The sequence below is a fragment of the Bos indicus x Bos taurus genome, chromosome 8 (genome assembly GCF_003369695.1).
Source record: "Bos indicus x Bos taurus breed Angus x Brahman F1 hybrid chromosome 8, Bos_hybrid_MaternalHap_v2.0, whole genome shotgun sequence".
Classification (NCBI taxonomy): domain Eukaryota; kingdom Metazoa; phylum Chordata; class Mammalia; order Artiodactyla; family Bovidae; genus Bos; species Bos indicus x Bos taurus.
Window position 1 is genome coordinate 69,636,275 of NC_040083.1, and position 16,006 is coordinate 69,652,280.

Consider the following 16,006-nt stretch of genomic DNA (forward strand, 5'->3'; position numbering starts at 1 on the left):
TTGCAGCAGGGGATGGGGCTCTGAACAAAAGTTTATTGTTAATTAAGGAAAACCAAATATCTCAAATCAAGAAATTTAGCAGTCTTCTAAGTATGGGAAGCTGCGATCGTCTGGGCTCCCTGAATTCATTCCTTTCATATGCATCTCAGCTATCGGGGCTAAATCCTACTGCATGATCTTTCACATCTTTAATTCCTCTTTCAACTTAGGGAATGGGGGATGTGGTGGGTGGCTGCCTCTTGCTTTTTCTTGCACACACCTGCCCCCTGCCCCAAGCTCCTCAGCATTTACCAGGGAAGTGGCTAAGTGGATGATGGCTGCCAGATAGCTGGTATTATTCTACCTGGGCTCAGAAAAGTATTTTTCTGAGGGAGGAAATGGAGGAAAATATTTTCTATGGGAGGAGGACATAGTCACCATAGTCAGGACACCAATATGGGAGGAACTATTCCATTTCACACCTTTTAGGTTCCAAGCTCTGTTAACTGAGAAGGGGGTAAAGTTTAGTCTCCTGCAGGCACCCAGAAGATGGGAGGTACAAGTGGGGGCTGCCCTCAACAAAGGGTAGGGCTAGAGATGGGGTCATTGGTTGAGTCAGACACAAGGATGTCTCTATAGAAACGGGCACTGATCATGCATCCTCCTCCTCCAGTCAGCTGGTTCTCTTGCTGCTGCCGGCTTGGGGGTCCGCCAGAATGAAGCATAGGTGCTGCTTTATGTTTGAGGGTCCAGCTCCATCTGTCTTTGGACCAGGAACCAGTTCTCTGAAGTCTGCTTTTCTCATGGGACACGTAAGCGCGGACACCACCGACGCGCGGCTTCCTAACGCATATCCGATCGGGGAAGGCGCACTTCCGCTCAGCAGTTGGAGCGGGATGGCAGGCCGGTGTGGGGGAAGGGAGAGGTCGGTGGAGAGGAGGGAGGGACTATATCCGGGAGAGTGGCAGCTTCCGACCAGTGGTCGTGCTTCCGGAGAGACGCTTCCGGTGGCGGCGGCAGCAGCGGCTCTGGTGGTTCCGGGTGTCTTTGTCCCCCCGGTGTCGCGGCCCTGGCCCGCAGGTGGGTTGGGGGGGCCTTCCGCCGCCCCTCTGCCTCCTTGCCCCTCCCCCGGCCGAGGGGCTGCGAGAGCCAAGCCGCGAAGATGCACTGGGCGCGGAAGGGGCCGAGCCCCTCTCCGGACTGCAAGTCTCGTCTCCCTGGCAACGGCCTCGGCCCTGGGGGCGGGCGGGAGGAGGAGAAACCGCGCGCCTTCGTCCTCCCACGGCGGCCTGGCCGCGGCCCGGCCCGGGAGATCCGGCTCTGGTGGCCGCTGAGACGGGAGCCGAGGCACGGGGAGCGGGGGAGCAGGAGGGCGGGCGCGCAGCCGGATTTGCGTTCGCCTGGCCGCGGAGCTGTCTTCTCACCAGCCCGTCCGGGGAACAACGGGCCGGGCTTCCGGGGAGAGGGCCTACACCATCTCCTCTCCGGCACCAGCCTCCTCCATTTTTCCGGGCCTTGCGTGGAGCTTTTTGGCGGATGTATTTGAATGAATGAATGTCACCAGGGCTCTTTCCAACCCTTCACTCTCCCCAACCATCTGAGGGTGGCGTGGCATAGTGAGAGGAGCGCTGAGTTGTCGGGAGACCTGGGTGTGAGTCCTAGTTTTTTACGTACCTGGTTCTGTGCCTCGGGCAAGTCTCAGTCCCTCCGAGCTTCGGTTTCCTTTTGTTTGAAAGAGTATAACAGTATTACCCATCACTAGGTTATTGTGAGAGAAACTGAAGCATTGTAATTTCTCTGTTTCCTGGTCCATTTCCTGTTCTCTCCATCTGTCTTCCCTGTTCATTCTCAGTATACATTTCCCCACTTTCCTTCAGATCCTTAGTTCCTTTTTGGGGGGTAGGTGGAAAATCTTCCCTGTGAATTGTTAATTTATTTCTTTTCTGATTGAAGGTTTTTTCCCAAGACTCTGAAAGAGGACAGCATTCCCAATGTCACAGTTTAAGCGCCAGCGGATCAACCCGCTTCCAGGGGGACGCAACTTCTCAGGTGATCACCTTTATCTCTACCTGGCCCCACATTGGGAAGTATGTGGTTTGAAGTTAGTCTTTAACAGACGTTAGTCTTTAAATCCACCAGGGGTTTTCCTGGTGGAGTGCAGTTTGCTGCTGATGTTTCTTAGGAAGCTAGTCGATGACCACAGTGGTTGTCAGCAAAACCCTGTTGGGACTTGTACGGATCCACTTTACCCTTTGGGTTTCCTGTCTTCTCTAGCTGACTCTAGTGCTTACCACGGTAGGTGCAATTCCTGGATTGCTTCTCTTCCAACAGGCGCAGCTTCGACATCCCTTCTGGGCCCTCCTCCTGGTTTGCTCACTCCTCCTGTGGCCACAGACCTGTCCCAAAATGCCAGGCACCTTCAGGTAAGTTGGGCATCCCGTCTAGTGAGTTTCAGCACTTGGGAGGACCTCAGCATGCATGGTTGTCCGATGCTTTCATTCTTACATGACATTGTTCATCCTTCTTGACACTCCTATCGTCAACCAGTCCAGAGGTAACTAGACCTCTCTGACTGGGGAGTCTTTGGTTTTGATTCTAGGGAAATCTCTAGGGTGCTTTTTGGAGTTAAGGAAGAACTGGGAATCCTAGAAGAAGCTTATGGCCCAAGAATCAGCATGACTTCTCCCACCTTCGGTAGATTATGTCCACTAGACACATGTGCTTCCTTCTACAGGAAGCTCCGTGCAGTACTTTGATCTGGGGCTGGAGGGGTGGAGAAAGATGAGATGCTAATGGCAGAGCATGGATAGATGCTTCCTCTTACCTTTAAACTTCACTCTTCTCATATAGGGTGGAGAGAAACAGCGGGTCTTCACTGGCATTGTTACCAGCTTGCACGACTACTTTGGGGTGGTGGATGAAGAAGTCTTTTTTCAGCTAAGGTAGGCTGAGGCCGTTCCCCTTCTGGAAATGCTTAACGGGATTCGGGTCTGTCACCGTGCTGGTGGGGCCTTCTAAAGACATTGCTTTGCTGTTATGCAAGGTGTGAGAAATCTTGATGGGAAGGGCCTCATAGGGACAGTCAAGGTGGCTTGGCCAGGGTCTCTCTCCTGACTGGGTCTCCTGGCTTGTGTGCTGGCAGTGTGGTGAAGGGCCGGCTGCCCCAGCTGGGTGAGAAGGTGCTGGTGAAGGCTGCATACAACCCAGGTCAGGCAGTGCCCTGGAATGCTGTCAAGGTGCAGACGCTCTCCAACCAGGTATTCATCTCTCCTCAGCATGTGCATTGGAAAGGGGTAGGAGGGACACCCTGGTGCCCAGAAAGATGGACAGGAACCTTTCTTTGGTCAAGGGGGTAGGGCCACATTTTTCCAAGGTAGTGAGCACTTCAGCCATGGGATGCCCTGAGTTTCCTGGTTACTGTTCTGCAGCCCCTACTGAAGTCCCCAGCACCTCCCCTTCTACATGTGGCAGCCCTGGGCCAGAAGCAAGGGATTCTGGGAGCTCAGCCCCAGCTGATCTTTCAGCCTCACCGGATTCCCCCACTCTTTCCTCAGAAGCGTGAGTACCAGCGACATGGATATTGGGGGTGTGGCTTTATGGAGTACTTGGGTTGAATGGACTTGTAAGAATTAGGTTGTTGCTCTCAGAGTAAAAGTGGAGACTAGAATAGGGGACAGGAAAGTTGGGCAAATATTTAGGTGTTTTGAGTCACTATCCATTTCCTTTCTGCAGCTCTGAGTCTCTTCCAAACATCCCACACACTTCATCTGAGCCACCTGAACAGGTTTCCTGCTCGGGGCCCTCATGGACGATTGGATCAGGGCCGAAGGTAAGATGATGATCAAGCAGGAAAGGTGCTTCATTTCTTTGCCTCTCAGAGAATGTGCCCCATCCCCCTTTTTTTTGACCACTTCTTAACACCAGCATTCTCTTTGTGCAGCTAGATCCTAGTCCCTTTACCCTAAGATAGGCTGACACATTGAGAAATATTGGAACTTTATAAGCTGGTTCAACAAGTAGGGATTTGGCATAATTCATCTTTCAAAATATCACACTGAATTTGTTTTTAATATATAATTTTGTCTTTTATTTCTAGTCTCTAAGATTGGGATACCAGGAATCAAAACTGAAGAAAATAGTAGTGTCCAAAAAAATTTTTGCAGTGTGTTTTTTTAACTGAAGCATAATTTACAATATAATACCAGTAGATTGGAAATTTTATGTATTATGAGATGATTACCACAATAGCTGGTTACTATCTGTCACTCTACAGAGTTATTAAAGTATTGATTATATTGTCTGTGCTGTATATTACATCTCTATGACTTACTTATTTTATAATTGGAAGTTTGTACTTTTTAATCCTCCTTCACTTGTATTAGGGCTTCCCTGATAGCTCTTTTGGTAGAGTCTGCCTGCAGTGTAGGAGATCCTGGTTTGATTCCTGGGTTGGGAAGATCTGCTGGGGAAGGGATAGACTACCCACTCCAGTATTCTTGGGCTTCCCTGGTGGCTCAGTTGGTAAAGAATTCGCCTGCAATGAGGGAGACCTGGGTTCGATCCCTAGGTTGGATCCCTGGGTTGGGAAAATCCCCTGGAGAAGGGAAAGGCTCACTCCAGTATTCTGGCCTGGAGAATTCCATGGACTGTTTATGTATAGTCCGTGGGGTCACGAAGAGTCGGACATGGCTGAGTGACTTTCACTTTCACCTGTTTTGCCCATTCCCCCCACAACCCCCTCTGCTCTGGTGACCACCAGTATGTTCTCTATATCTGTGAGTCTGTTTCTGTTTTTTTGATGGTTTTTTTTTTTAGTTTCCTGCAGTGCATGATTTAATTCTTAGTATAAAACATGTTTCTTCCTATACACCACAGAAGTCAGCGATGTGATAGACTATGTATGTTGCACTCTGTCCAGAAATCCTGTGCTGTGGACATGTAGACGTGGCCTTGTGTGGAGCAGGCATGGTGGCTTTGGGCCTTTGGGGCATTCTGGGCCATCGTGTGTCATCTGTGAGCGTTGGGGACTGCCAGGAGCATGCTTCCTGTTCTCTCTGGCTCACATGTTCTGATCCTGCCGTACCCTACCTAAAAGTTTTTGTTTCTATCCCTAGGAGTTATGCTCTAGACTAGTTTGTTGAAGACACATTCAAGTTATTTCTGTCAGTCTTCTTTTTAACTTTTTATTATGGAAATTTTCAAATATAAGCATAGTAAATACCCTCATATACCCATCACCCAGCTTCAACAAGTATCAATATCTGCCATTCTTTTTCATCTGCCTTATACTTTGTTTTTTTTTTTTTTTTTTTTTAAGGTAAAATTTATGTAGGTTGATGTGTACAGATCTTAGATGGGCAGTTTTGACAAATGAAAAATCCCATGTGACTCTCACCCCTTTTAAGATACAGAATATGTCCATCACTCCAGAAAGGGTTCTCATGTTCTAGTTCTCTTCTGAAATGAGGACTGTTCTCAGAAGGAAACCGCTTCCTCTCCCAGAAGCCAGTGATTATTACTTGTAAGTAAGGGCTAAGCACGCAGTCTACTGCAGACATGTAAAGGGGGCATGGAGTTCCTCAGAGAAAAAGCTTTAAGCAAAGTGATGGAGCTAGTCTGCTGAAGCTGCTGTGTGCTGCCTCGGGGTAGGTCATTGGGAACTCTGGAGTGGGCAGCTCTGATTGTGTAGGATTTTTTTCCACAGCATCTCCACTGCTTAAAACAGTTTCATTCAAGTTACTGGTGTATAATTCACATACACCCGTACCTCTTGTCCTCTGCATCTTCTTGGTCTTCAGTTTCCAAGGACTCTCCAACTCTCCCGTTCTGTGAGTTTATTAAAGACTTTGTTACAGACTGAGGACAGCAGGTGCCCTCAGGGATAATGTAGCCTGGGTAGAAATCAATGGCTGCTATTGACTTTTTGCTTTAGGTTCAAATTCAGTCTTCCTGTAAAGCCAGTAGCATTTGATTGTCCAGGACACACCAAGCCCTGTGCAAGTTCTGTGTTCTGTTACTTTGGCCATAATGGTTCAGTGTCACGGTCTCTAGAGATAGAAGACATGACTTTTGGGAGTGAGATACTACCATGAGTCTGTAGAAGGGATTTGCAGAGCCGGGGAGGGGGCAGTAGCAATGAGGTCACCCTCTGGGGGAACAACCGTTTATAACCGAGTCAGCCATCTTAGTGTTTGACTGGAAACCAGGCTTTCTTTTGAACTTCAGGTTTTGGGAGGCAGAAACCAGTGTCTCCTTTGGATTGCTAATGCTGAACTACTGAGGGGTTTAGACAAGGATACTCAGCCGGGTAGACCATCTCAGTGTCCTGCTGAAGTTACCCAGATGGCTTCCACTGTTCGTGCTTTATAGTCTCTTCCTGACAATTGACAATAAAGATTACAGGATTCAGTGGAACATGCACTTCAACTTGAGGTTGACAGCCTTTACTGAAGAGTTCACTTCAATCACGGGTGAGCTGAAGAGAGTTATCAAAATGACTTTGGAGCAGTTCTTCTGTTAGAGACACAGAAGCACTGATATCCCACAAGGGCAAGATTAGAAGGCAGCTTTTGGAGGGAGATACTGATGAACAAGGAAATTACCCAGGCAGAAATGTGAGAAAAGAAAAATTCTGCATTAAATATAATCGAGTTAGTCAATCAGGGGTGTCATGACTAGGGAAACAACCCAGGCAGGTCTAAAGGAAAAGAGCAGAGACCTGGTAAAAAAAATAGAATTAGCTCAGTATTACCTCAGCATGAAGAATTGACAGTCGATTTCATTTCCCCTGAGAGACATGGCTCCCCCGTCAGTCTGGCATTTTACAATGGCCTGAAGGCTTTGCTTTTCCACTGTTCTCATTGCTCGCAGCATAACGTAGTGGCACCGTAATAAGTGATTTATTATAAAACATAGTGCATGACATTATGTAAAGTTAAAGTACTACAAAAATTATCATTCCCTCTTTCCCTTTAAAGGTAAGCATTTAAAAACTTTATTTAATTAAAGTATAGTTGGTTTACAATATTGTATTAGTTTCAGGTGTACAACATAGCAGTTATACTCCATTTAAAGTTATGTGCTTTTATAGATCACACTCCATTTAAAGTTATTATACAATGTTGGCTATAATCCCTGTGCTGTGTATTAAACCTTTGTATTTTATTTATTTTGTACATAGTAGTTTGTACCTCTTAGTCTCCTATTCTTATCCCCCCATCCCCCTGTCCCCAAGGTAGCCATTCTTATATTTGAAGACCTTTAGAAAAGCAAAATTACTTCCTGTCACTTTTTTCCCCATTGTTCTTTCCTAGTCTTTATATATATATATATATATATATATACACACACACACACACATACACACACACACATACACACACACATAGTTTTTATAATTTTAATCTGAGTTCAGATTTTTTTTAATACATTCTTATTTAACATGTGTTCCATATTGCAGAGTAATCCTCAGAATTGTTTTAATGGCTGTATGATTAGTGAATTTTTATGACTTAAATGTGTAGGGTTAAGGGTTTGTGGGGCTTCCCTGGTGGCTCAGATGGTACAGAATCTGCCTGCAGTATGGGAGACCCAGGTTTGATTGCTCTGGTGTGGGAGACCCAGGTTTGATTGCTCTGGTGTGGGAGACCCAGGTTTGATTCCTCTGCAATGTGGGAGACCTAGGTTTGATTCCCCTGCAGTGTGGGAGACTCAGGTTTGATTCCTGGGTTGTGAAGATCCTCCAGAGAAGCAAATGGCTACCAACTCCAGTATTCTTGTCTGGAAAATTCCATGGAACAGAGGAGCCTGGTGGGCTGCAGTCCATGGGGTTGCAAGAAAGTCAGACATGACTGAGCAACTAACACTTTCTCTTCACTTTTTTCAAGGGTTTGTTACCAGATCTCTCTCTCTCAATTAAACTTGATAGAACCCATAGCATGGTACCATATATGTATCTCTTGTTAAAAAAAAAAAAAAAAAAAGTTAATTTTCTCATTTCAAAAATTTACATGTTAGCTGTAACTTACAATGTTTGTAAAAATATTAAAAAATTATTAGCTTTATCAGTCAGAGGCGTCCACCATTAATATTTTCTCTCAGTCTTTTAAAGCTGTTTTTGCTCATTTGAGGCACTGTTTTCTATACAGTGTTCCATACTGTACTTTTTGTTTAACATGAATGGTTTTCTGTGTTATTTAAAGCATTTAAATGTATACTTTAATATCTTTAATAACAGTCTCTTATATGGCTGTTAGTATGGCTTATTTATCCATTTCTTTAAAGTTCAGGATTCAGATGGTTTCCAGCTCTTTTTAGGCCAACATGTCCTGAAGCTGTATTTAACAGTATGGTTTCTTCCTTCTGGTGATGAATCAACCTCCAGCGATGACTACGACTCCAAGAAACGCAAACAGCGAGCTGGTGGAGAGCCTTGGGGTGCTAAGAAACCAAGGCATGACCTGCCTCCTTACCGAGTCCATCTCACTCCCTATACTGTGGACAGGTGAGTGGGGAGGCTGGGCTGGGGGGTGAGACTTGCAGGTGGTAACATTTTTCTTGTGTAAATACGATATAGTCTGGTAGTAATTGTGTATGTGTATTCTTATGACCTTTTTGCTCACTTCATTTTTGTTTTGTAATGTGACAAATTTATTTCAGAATCTCAAATTCAGGCCAGCATAGCACCACTGATTTATGATTTAATCACCAGAAGTTGTTACGTCAGCCTATAATTATGGCATCCCAATCAAAATCCAGGTGCCCAATACCAGTTATAAATCAGGTGGAAACTATGGGTCATGGGAACGGTGGGACTGGTTTCTCAGGGAAGCTCTGAATGATTTCTTGAGTGTGACAGCATGTACGAGGTCACAGGTCCCCATACAAACTTACTTCTCAAGCGTAGAATCTGAGTAGATGAGTGATCCCAGATGCCAGCTAGCAGGGGAGATGCAGGGCTCCAGCTGCTGTGTTAGAAGCCCCCCAGGGCAGATCCACTTTGCTCCAAGTAGAAGTGAGGGCGGCCTCTTAGCACCTCCTCCTCATGACGGGCAGGGAGGGCGGGCTGCCCTGCTTCCACCCCCAGGAGCAGGCCACACCTTGTACTCTCCATGCTGACCCACCTGCCTCCCTAGGGTAATCTCAGGAGACCCTGGTCCCCACATCACCACTGCGGCAGGGTACATCTTGAGTGGTCAGGACACCGATTGCTGATGATTAGCCACACACACAGCTGTGTATTTTTTTAAAATCACAAGTGGAAGCCTGTTGTACATACTATTTGGCACTTTGCTTTTTCACTTATCTTGGAATTTATTGCACATTAATGTTTGTTAGACTGATCTCATTCTTTTTAGCAACCACACGGCTAAGTGGATGGACCAGAATTTATTGAACCAGGTCTCCATTTTTAATCTGCAGTTATTCTAAATCTTGTAATAATAAACGTTCTTCTGTAGACATGTCTGTGGACAGGTGCAAGTATTTTATTGGGCTCAGTTCCTAGAAATGGAGTAGCTGGCCTAAAGGTCTGTGAACCTTGAAGGTATGGCCAGGCTTCTCACAGAGGCTGTCAGTTTACCTTCTCACACGAATTGTGAGGTACTTGCACACCCAGCCTTTGCCAACACCGTGTCAGCCAGCTTCATGATGTTTGTCAGTCCAGTAGGTGAAAAGTGATACCCTGATTTGAATTTCTTTAATTATGAGTGATACTGAGGATATTTTCATGAGCTCCTCAGTCTCATTCCTTTTTCTAAGTATCTGTTGCTGTCAGTTTTTCCAGTTTTCTCTTAGACATGTGATTTTTTTTTAGTGATTTGTGAGTTCCTTTTATATTAACTTTAAGATAAAGACTCTTTGCTGTCATATATTGCAAATGTCTTTTTTCCTTTCCCTAGATTGACTTGTAGCATTTAGTGGTCAAATCTAATCCATTTTTCTCTCTTCAGAGGTGTCTTCCTTAGAAAATTCTTCTCAGATTATAAAAGAATTTGCTTCCCTTTTCTTTCAAGTCTTTTTTATGGTTCCATGTAAAAAAAAAAAAAAAAAACAGAACAAAAAAAACACTTCATCATTGTTCAATCTGGAACTCCCTGCTTTCTTCCCACAGCCCCGTCTTTGATTTCTTAGAACTCCAGCGCCGTTACCGCACCCTCCTGGTTCCCTCAGATTTTCTGGCCGTGCATCTGAGCTGGCTGTCGGCCTTCCCTGTGAGCCAGCCCTTCTCTCTCCATCATCCGAGCCGCATCCAGGTATCTTCGGAGAAGGAGCCAGCTGCTGATGCTGGTGCAGAGCCCCCCCCTACAGACAGCGACCCCACCTACAGTTCCAAGGTGAGTTGGCTGGGGTCCTGCCACTTGATCCCCTTGTTGAGGGCTGAGAAAGCTCTCGAGTGTCTCCTTCACGCCGTCCCTACCAGGTACTGCTGCTCTCCTCCCCGGGACTGGAGGAATTGTATCGTTGTTGCATGCTGTTCGTGGATGACATGGCTGAGCCACGGGAGACCCCGGAACACCCTCTGAAGCAAATTAAAGTAAGAGCTGGAGCCCAGGAGGCAAGACACACTTACTGACGATGGTCAGTCCCTGTCAACTGAGATGCTGCTCATGAGCTCAAAGAAACAGAGTTGAGATACTAGTCGTTCTGCCCGGAGCAGGGTGTGGCCCAGAGATGGTCTTACTAGATTTACGTGGGGTTCAAGTTCATGGGTAGAGAGCTGCCCACCACGTGCAGTGTGGTGGACTCTGTTCCCCAGTGGTGCAGGTTGTTTCCCAGTAGGAAGCCCAGATGATTGGTTTTTCGTGTCTTATCCCTGGTCTCTCTTTGCAGTTTTTGCTGGGCTGGAAGGATGATGAGGCAGTGCTGGTTGGTGGTGAGTGGTCTCCTTCGCTGGATGGCCTCGACCCCAAGGGCGACCCACAGGTGCTTGTCCGCACTGCTACACGCTGCGCGCAGGCCCAGGCTGGCATCGACTTGAGTGCCTGCACCAAGTGGTGAGTGGCTGCCAGAGCTTGCCTGTGGGCACCACTGAGTGGGTGAGACCCAGGCGGAGGCCAGGCTTCTGCTGGGCCTTTCTGACCTGTCAGCTCCCGTCAGTTCCCTCATCCCAGCTCATCTCCCTCCCTCCAGTCCTGCCAGTGGTTGCTGTAGTCCCGAGCATGGCTAGGGATGTGTAAGTGTGTTGAGAGCCAGCTGACCCTCCAAGGCTCCTCAGATGTGGTCCCCAGCCACATTCCGAGCTCCTTACTGCCACGGCACCTCGGATAGTAACTGTTGGATTACCTGTCTCTTCCCATGGACCATTTCTTGAGGACTTGGACTGTATCTTTTAGAGCTTGGCCCACAGTACATGTTCATTAAATGTTGACTGGCAGCTGAAGCACTCACTTGTGAAAGTCATGGGTCAGCACTTCATTTCTCCTTTCACTGTGAGCAGGTGGCGCTTTGCTGAGTTTCAGTACCTGCAGGCGGGACCCCCGAGGCGGCTCCAGACTGTGGTGGTGTACCTGCCAGACATCTGGACCATCATGCCCACTTTGGAAGAGTGGGAGGCCCTGTGCCAGCAGAAAGCTGCAGAGGCAGCTCCCCCGCCCCCGGAGGTGCCAGTGGTGAGGCCAAGGCTTACGAACCAATGAGGGAGGGAGGTACCTGAACCCCGGGACCCAGGTGGTCATAGCCCTTGACATCTGCCACAGGAAACAGAGCCTACAGAGCAGCCGGCTGATGGATCGGAGCAAGCAGCAGACACCTCTAAGAGTGCCGAGAATCCAGAGGTCACCGCACAGCAGGAAGTGGACACTGACCTCCCAGAGGCCCCCCCACCCCCTCTGGAACCTGCTGTCATGGCGCGCTCCCGCTGTGTAAACCTGTCCCTGCAAAGTATCGTGGAGGACCGGAGGCCGAAGGAAAGGATCTCTTTTGAGGCAGGTGTAGGAGCTGGCGGCTGTGGGGCGGTAGCGGGTGATGGGAACACTCTCTGTCCTGAGGCTCATGGCCTCCCGCCACCTCCCCCACCAGGCCACGGTGTTGGCTGAGCTGTTTCTGGAGATGCTGCAGAGGGACTTTGGCTATAGGATTTATAAGACGCTCCTGAGCCTTCCTGAAAAGGTCGTGGCCCCGCCTGAGCCTGAGAAGGAGGAGGCAGCCAAGGAAGAAGAAGCAGTCAAGGAGGAGGCCAAGGAGTCCAAGGATGAGGTACAGAGTGAGGGCACAGCTGCCGAGGCAGACGCCCCGCCGGTGAGTATCGCTGCCCTTTGTGCGGGCACTGGGGCGGCAGGTCCTAAGGCCCACCAGAACTGGAGCACAGAGCGTGCCTCAGCTCTGCTCACTACCCCACACTCACTGCACTCACCTCCTGACCCCGGTGTGACTTGGGCACAGGGCATGTAACTCTCCTGTGTGGCTACACAGCTCGGAGGTGAAGCACCTGGGAGAAGGGAGGAGGGCCTGGAGCTTCGTGAAGGGAAGCGTGGTTGACAGGGCACCATAGACATCTGTGTTCATAGCAGTGTTTTGATGGGTACAGGTGTTTTCATGACCCTATGGTTAACTACAGCACTGCATTTTCTTAACGGTTTCTAAAGTCCATGGGTCTGCTTCTTGCCTAAATATAATCAAGTAAGCAGATTGCTTATGGGACTGGGCTTGACTCCCAAGGAGCACTCCAGGTGTCTGGAACTCGCCCTGGTCTGCTCTGTGACCCCTGTGTAATGAAGTACATTAAATGAGACGCTGCACGTAAGCCTTTATACCATTGCCTGAAGACGGCCAACATGAAAATGTTAACCGTTGTTATGGTGCGTAATTCCAGGGGCAGCTCTTCTCCTTATCATCTGGGTCTGCTTCTCCTAGAAGGAAGATGGGCTTTTGCCCAAACCCCCGTCTTCTGGGGGAGAAGACGAAGAGAAACCCCGGGGTGAGGCGTCTGAGGATCTGTGTGAGATGGCCTTGGACCCAGAACTGCTGCTCCTGAGAGACGACGGGGAGGAGGAATTTGGTATGTGTGGTGCCAGCCGGATGGTGGCTTCTTGACACTGTGGCTTACTGCTCTCTCGTTCTGGATGGAGCCAGTCTGGACCCACGTGGGCCTTGCTCTAGGCTCACCTCAGGCTTTCTGTAGCAGGAGCCAAGCTGGAGGATTCCGAGGTCCGGTCGGTTGCTTCGAACCAGTCAGAGATGGAGTTCTCGACCCTTCAGGACATGGTGAGACCTTCAGTGTGCTCTTGGGGCTCCGTGATCGGGAAGCCTGGCAAGGCCTCTGACTCTCCTGGGAAAGGGATGCTTTTACTAAATGGCCTCTGGCATTTTTTTTTAATAGATTGATAGTTAAAAAAAAAATTATTTATTTTGGCTTCATTGGGTCTTAGTCATGGTACACCGGGTATCTTTTGCTGTGGCACACTGATTCTCTAGTTTTGGCATGTGGGCACTCTAGTTACTCCATGGCATGTAGGATCTTAGTTCCCCAACCAGCAATTGAACCTTTGTCCCCCACGCTGCAAGGTAGATGCTCATCTGCTGGACCACCAGGAAAGGCCGAGACACCTGGCATCTTCTCATTGATCAAAGACAAAGGTGGCTCTTGGCTCGTGGGATAGCACACTCATAGGATCCAGGAGAATCCTTCAGTGTCTCTATCAGTGTGGTTCTGAGTGAGCTGTCTGATCTAGGAGCACACACGGTTCCTCTCTGGATGACAGGCCTTGGGGCGGAAGTGCCCCAGAGAGAGATCTTTGCTCACAGGCCAAGGGTCAGATCTCCAACTGGAAGGTGTGTCTGGGTGTGAATGTGTCAGCCAAGCTGCCTTATTTTGAAAGGGCTTCATCCTGGGTGATTTAGCATTAAGAGAGCTATTTGTAAATCCTGTTCATCCTTGTTTCTCTTGCAGCCCAAGGAGCTGGAACCCTCTGCTGTGCTCCCTGTGGACTGTCTTCTTGCTTTCGTCTACTTTGACGCCAACTGGTGTGGCTACTTGCACCGGCGAGACCTGGAGAGGATCCTGCTTACCCTTGGGCTGCGGCTCAGTGCAGAGCAGGTAGCGTCTCCCAGCCCTCCCTGAGATGCCTCCCCCAGTGTCGTTGTGTGCAGGTGTGGCTTGGGATGCTGTGGCTCTAGGTTCTTGTGCGCCATTACAGGGGCCTTGCACCTTCTTCTCTGTGGGCATCGTGGGTGTGTGTTTCCTGCAGGCCAAACAGCTGGTCAGCAGGGCGGTGTCCCAGAACATCTGCCAGTATCGGAGCCTTCAGTACAGCCGCCCGGAGGGCCCAGACGGGGCACTCCCTGAGGACCTGCTCTTCGGTGCGAACTGGGCCCTGCGGCCTCCAGGGGACGGGGGCGGGTGGGCTGCTTTCTCCCACTTCCCGTCCCTGAGTCTTCTCCTGGCCCTCCTAGGAAACCTGGACCTGCTACCTCCTCCCGGGAAGAGTGGGAAGCCGGGTACGACCCCAGTGGAGCACAAGGGCCTGGTGTCCCACAACGGCAGCCTCATCAACGTGGGGAACCTGCTGCAGCGTGCGGAGCAGCAGGACAGCGGGCGGCTCTACCTGGAGAACAAGATTCACACACTGGAGCTTAAGCTGGGTGAGTGGCCTGTGGCTTGGGGACATGAAGCGGGAGGCCTGCACCCCAGACTCCAGGCTGCCCGCCATCTGCTCCCCTCTTAGCTGAGCAGTCTCTCCGGCCTGCCCCCACCAGAGGAGAGCCATAACCGTTTCTCAGCCACTGAAGTGACAAATAAGACACTGGCAACGGAAATGCAGGATCTGCGGGCCCGGCTGGCCGAGGCTGAGGAGATGGCCCGGACAGCCGAGCGACAGAAGAACCAGCTTCAGCGGCTGCTTCAGGAGTTCCGAAGGCGCCTGACCACCTTGCAGCTCGACACACAGAGGATGCTTGAAAAGGTGAGCCTCCTGGAGAGCCGGCCGTTGCGTGGTGAGGTGGGTCAGCACAGCCGGCTCAGCTTCACTGGCATTTGCCTCCATCTGCTAGTTTCTTATGGAATCCATCAGTCAGCAGCTTGCGACCAGGAGCCTCCCAGGAGGAAGTGGTTAGTAGTTCTCGGATGGGATCTCGGATCTCAGCCCTTCCTCCTCCAAGTCCTGATTCTCGTGTGTCTGTTTCAAACAGGCTGACAGCTGGGTAGAGAAGGAGGAGCCAGCACCAAGCAACTGAGGGGCCTGGTGCAGGAGCCCTATGAGGTCAGCGATGGAGCCTGCTGAAGTTAGAGCCCAGAAAGCAGCCAGAACAGGACCTGGGAGCTGGAGGCAGGGGTGGCTGACCTGGCGGCACTCGGCCTCTGCAGAGGCGCTCAGGCCGTCAGGGGGGGGTCTGTCTGTGCCACGCGGGTCGGATGAGTGAGGAAGCCGGTTCCACGCGCAACTAAATCCAACATCTTGTGCACCCCTCGAATGTCATTTTGCCCTCTACTTTGGGATTCCTCCTGGGGCCCTTTCGTCTTGTGCTGACTTTCTCCTGTCCTCTTCCAGTTTAGAATAAGACAGGGCAGGAAAAGGCTTTTCAAGTCTGTCATAAGGTCTGATGCCAATAAACTAAAGGAGCAGATGTGGAATCTGGTTGGGGGTAAGAACCCTTATGAATGGCACAAATCCTGCCAGCTTCCAGGAGCAGGTTTTTGGGGAGGGGGCTCCCTGGCCATCACGGGAACAGTGTCAGTGTTAGCGAGCGTTTGGTGTGGGGCTGTGTCTGCCAGTCAACACTGTGTTCAGCTGCCCCAGGTGTGCCAGAAGAAACCAGCACCTGTCCCCCGGCTCCCTGTGTTCAGAATGTGGTATTGGCTCTGGCCCGGCCTTTCCCCTTCCCCACAAGTCTTGCCTCTTTCCATTAATCCGTGGTTTCAGTTTGACTTTGTATATAAAGTTGGTTTTCTTTCTTTTTTTTTTTTTTTTTTGGCTTTTTGTTTTTTAAATAAACCAAAGTCAAAAACAAACCCAGTGTGCTCCATAGCTCTCCCCTTGACTCCTTGTCTAGGTCTGATTCTGCACTCTCCTCCCCACCCTCAACCCAGCCT

The 16,006-nt window shown here is 49.5% G+C and overlaps 1 protein-coding gene across 5 annotated transcripts; it reads left to right on the plus strand.

Annotated features, from left to right (window-relative positions):
- Positions 1–951: 951 nt before the first annotated feature.
- Positions 952–15,925, plus strand: CCAR2 (cell cycle and apoptosis regulator 2). Of its 5 annotated transcripts, none has more exons than XM_027549879.1 (21): positions 952–1,059; positions 1,933–2,028; positions 2,311–2,402; positions 2,830–2,921; positions 3,122–3,236; positions 3,408–3,537; positions 3,712–3,808; positions 8,363–8,482; positions 10,091–10,313; positions 10,400–10,513; positions 10,810–10,973; positions 11,417–11,579; positions 11,676–11,903; positions 11,998–12,216; positions 12,832–12,976; positions 13,100–13,182; positions 13,868–14,014; positions 14,166–14,277; positions 14,371–14,559; positions 14,674–14,879; positions 15,106–15,925. In XM_027549879.1, the coding sequence occupies exons 2-21, from the start codon at positions 1,971–1,973 to the stop codon at positions 15,148–15,150; spliced, it is 2,742 nt and encodes a 913-aa protein (XP_027405680.1). In that variant the 5' UTR covers positions 952–1,059; positions 1,933–1,970; the 3' UTR covers positions 15,151–15,925. The 5 variants fall into 5 exon arrangements, with proteins under 5 accessions (XP_027405680.1, XP_027405677.1, XP_027405679.1 ...); XM_027549876.1 differs by having other exon boundaries at positions 953–1,059; positions 11,417–11,588; XM_027549878.1 differs by having other exon boundaries at positions 953–1,059; positions 11,417–11,588; positions 13,103–13,182.
- Positions 15,926–16,006: the final 81 nt, after the last annotated feature.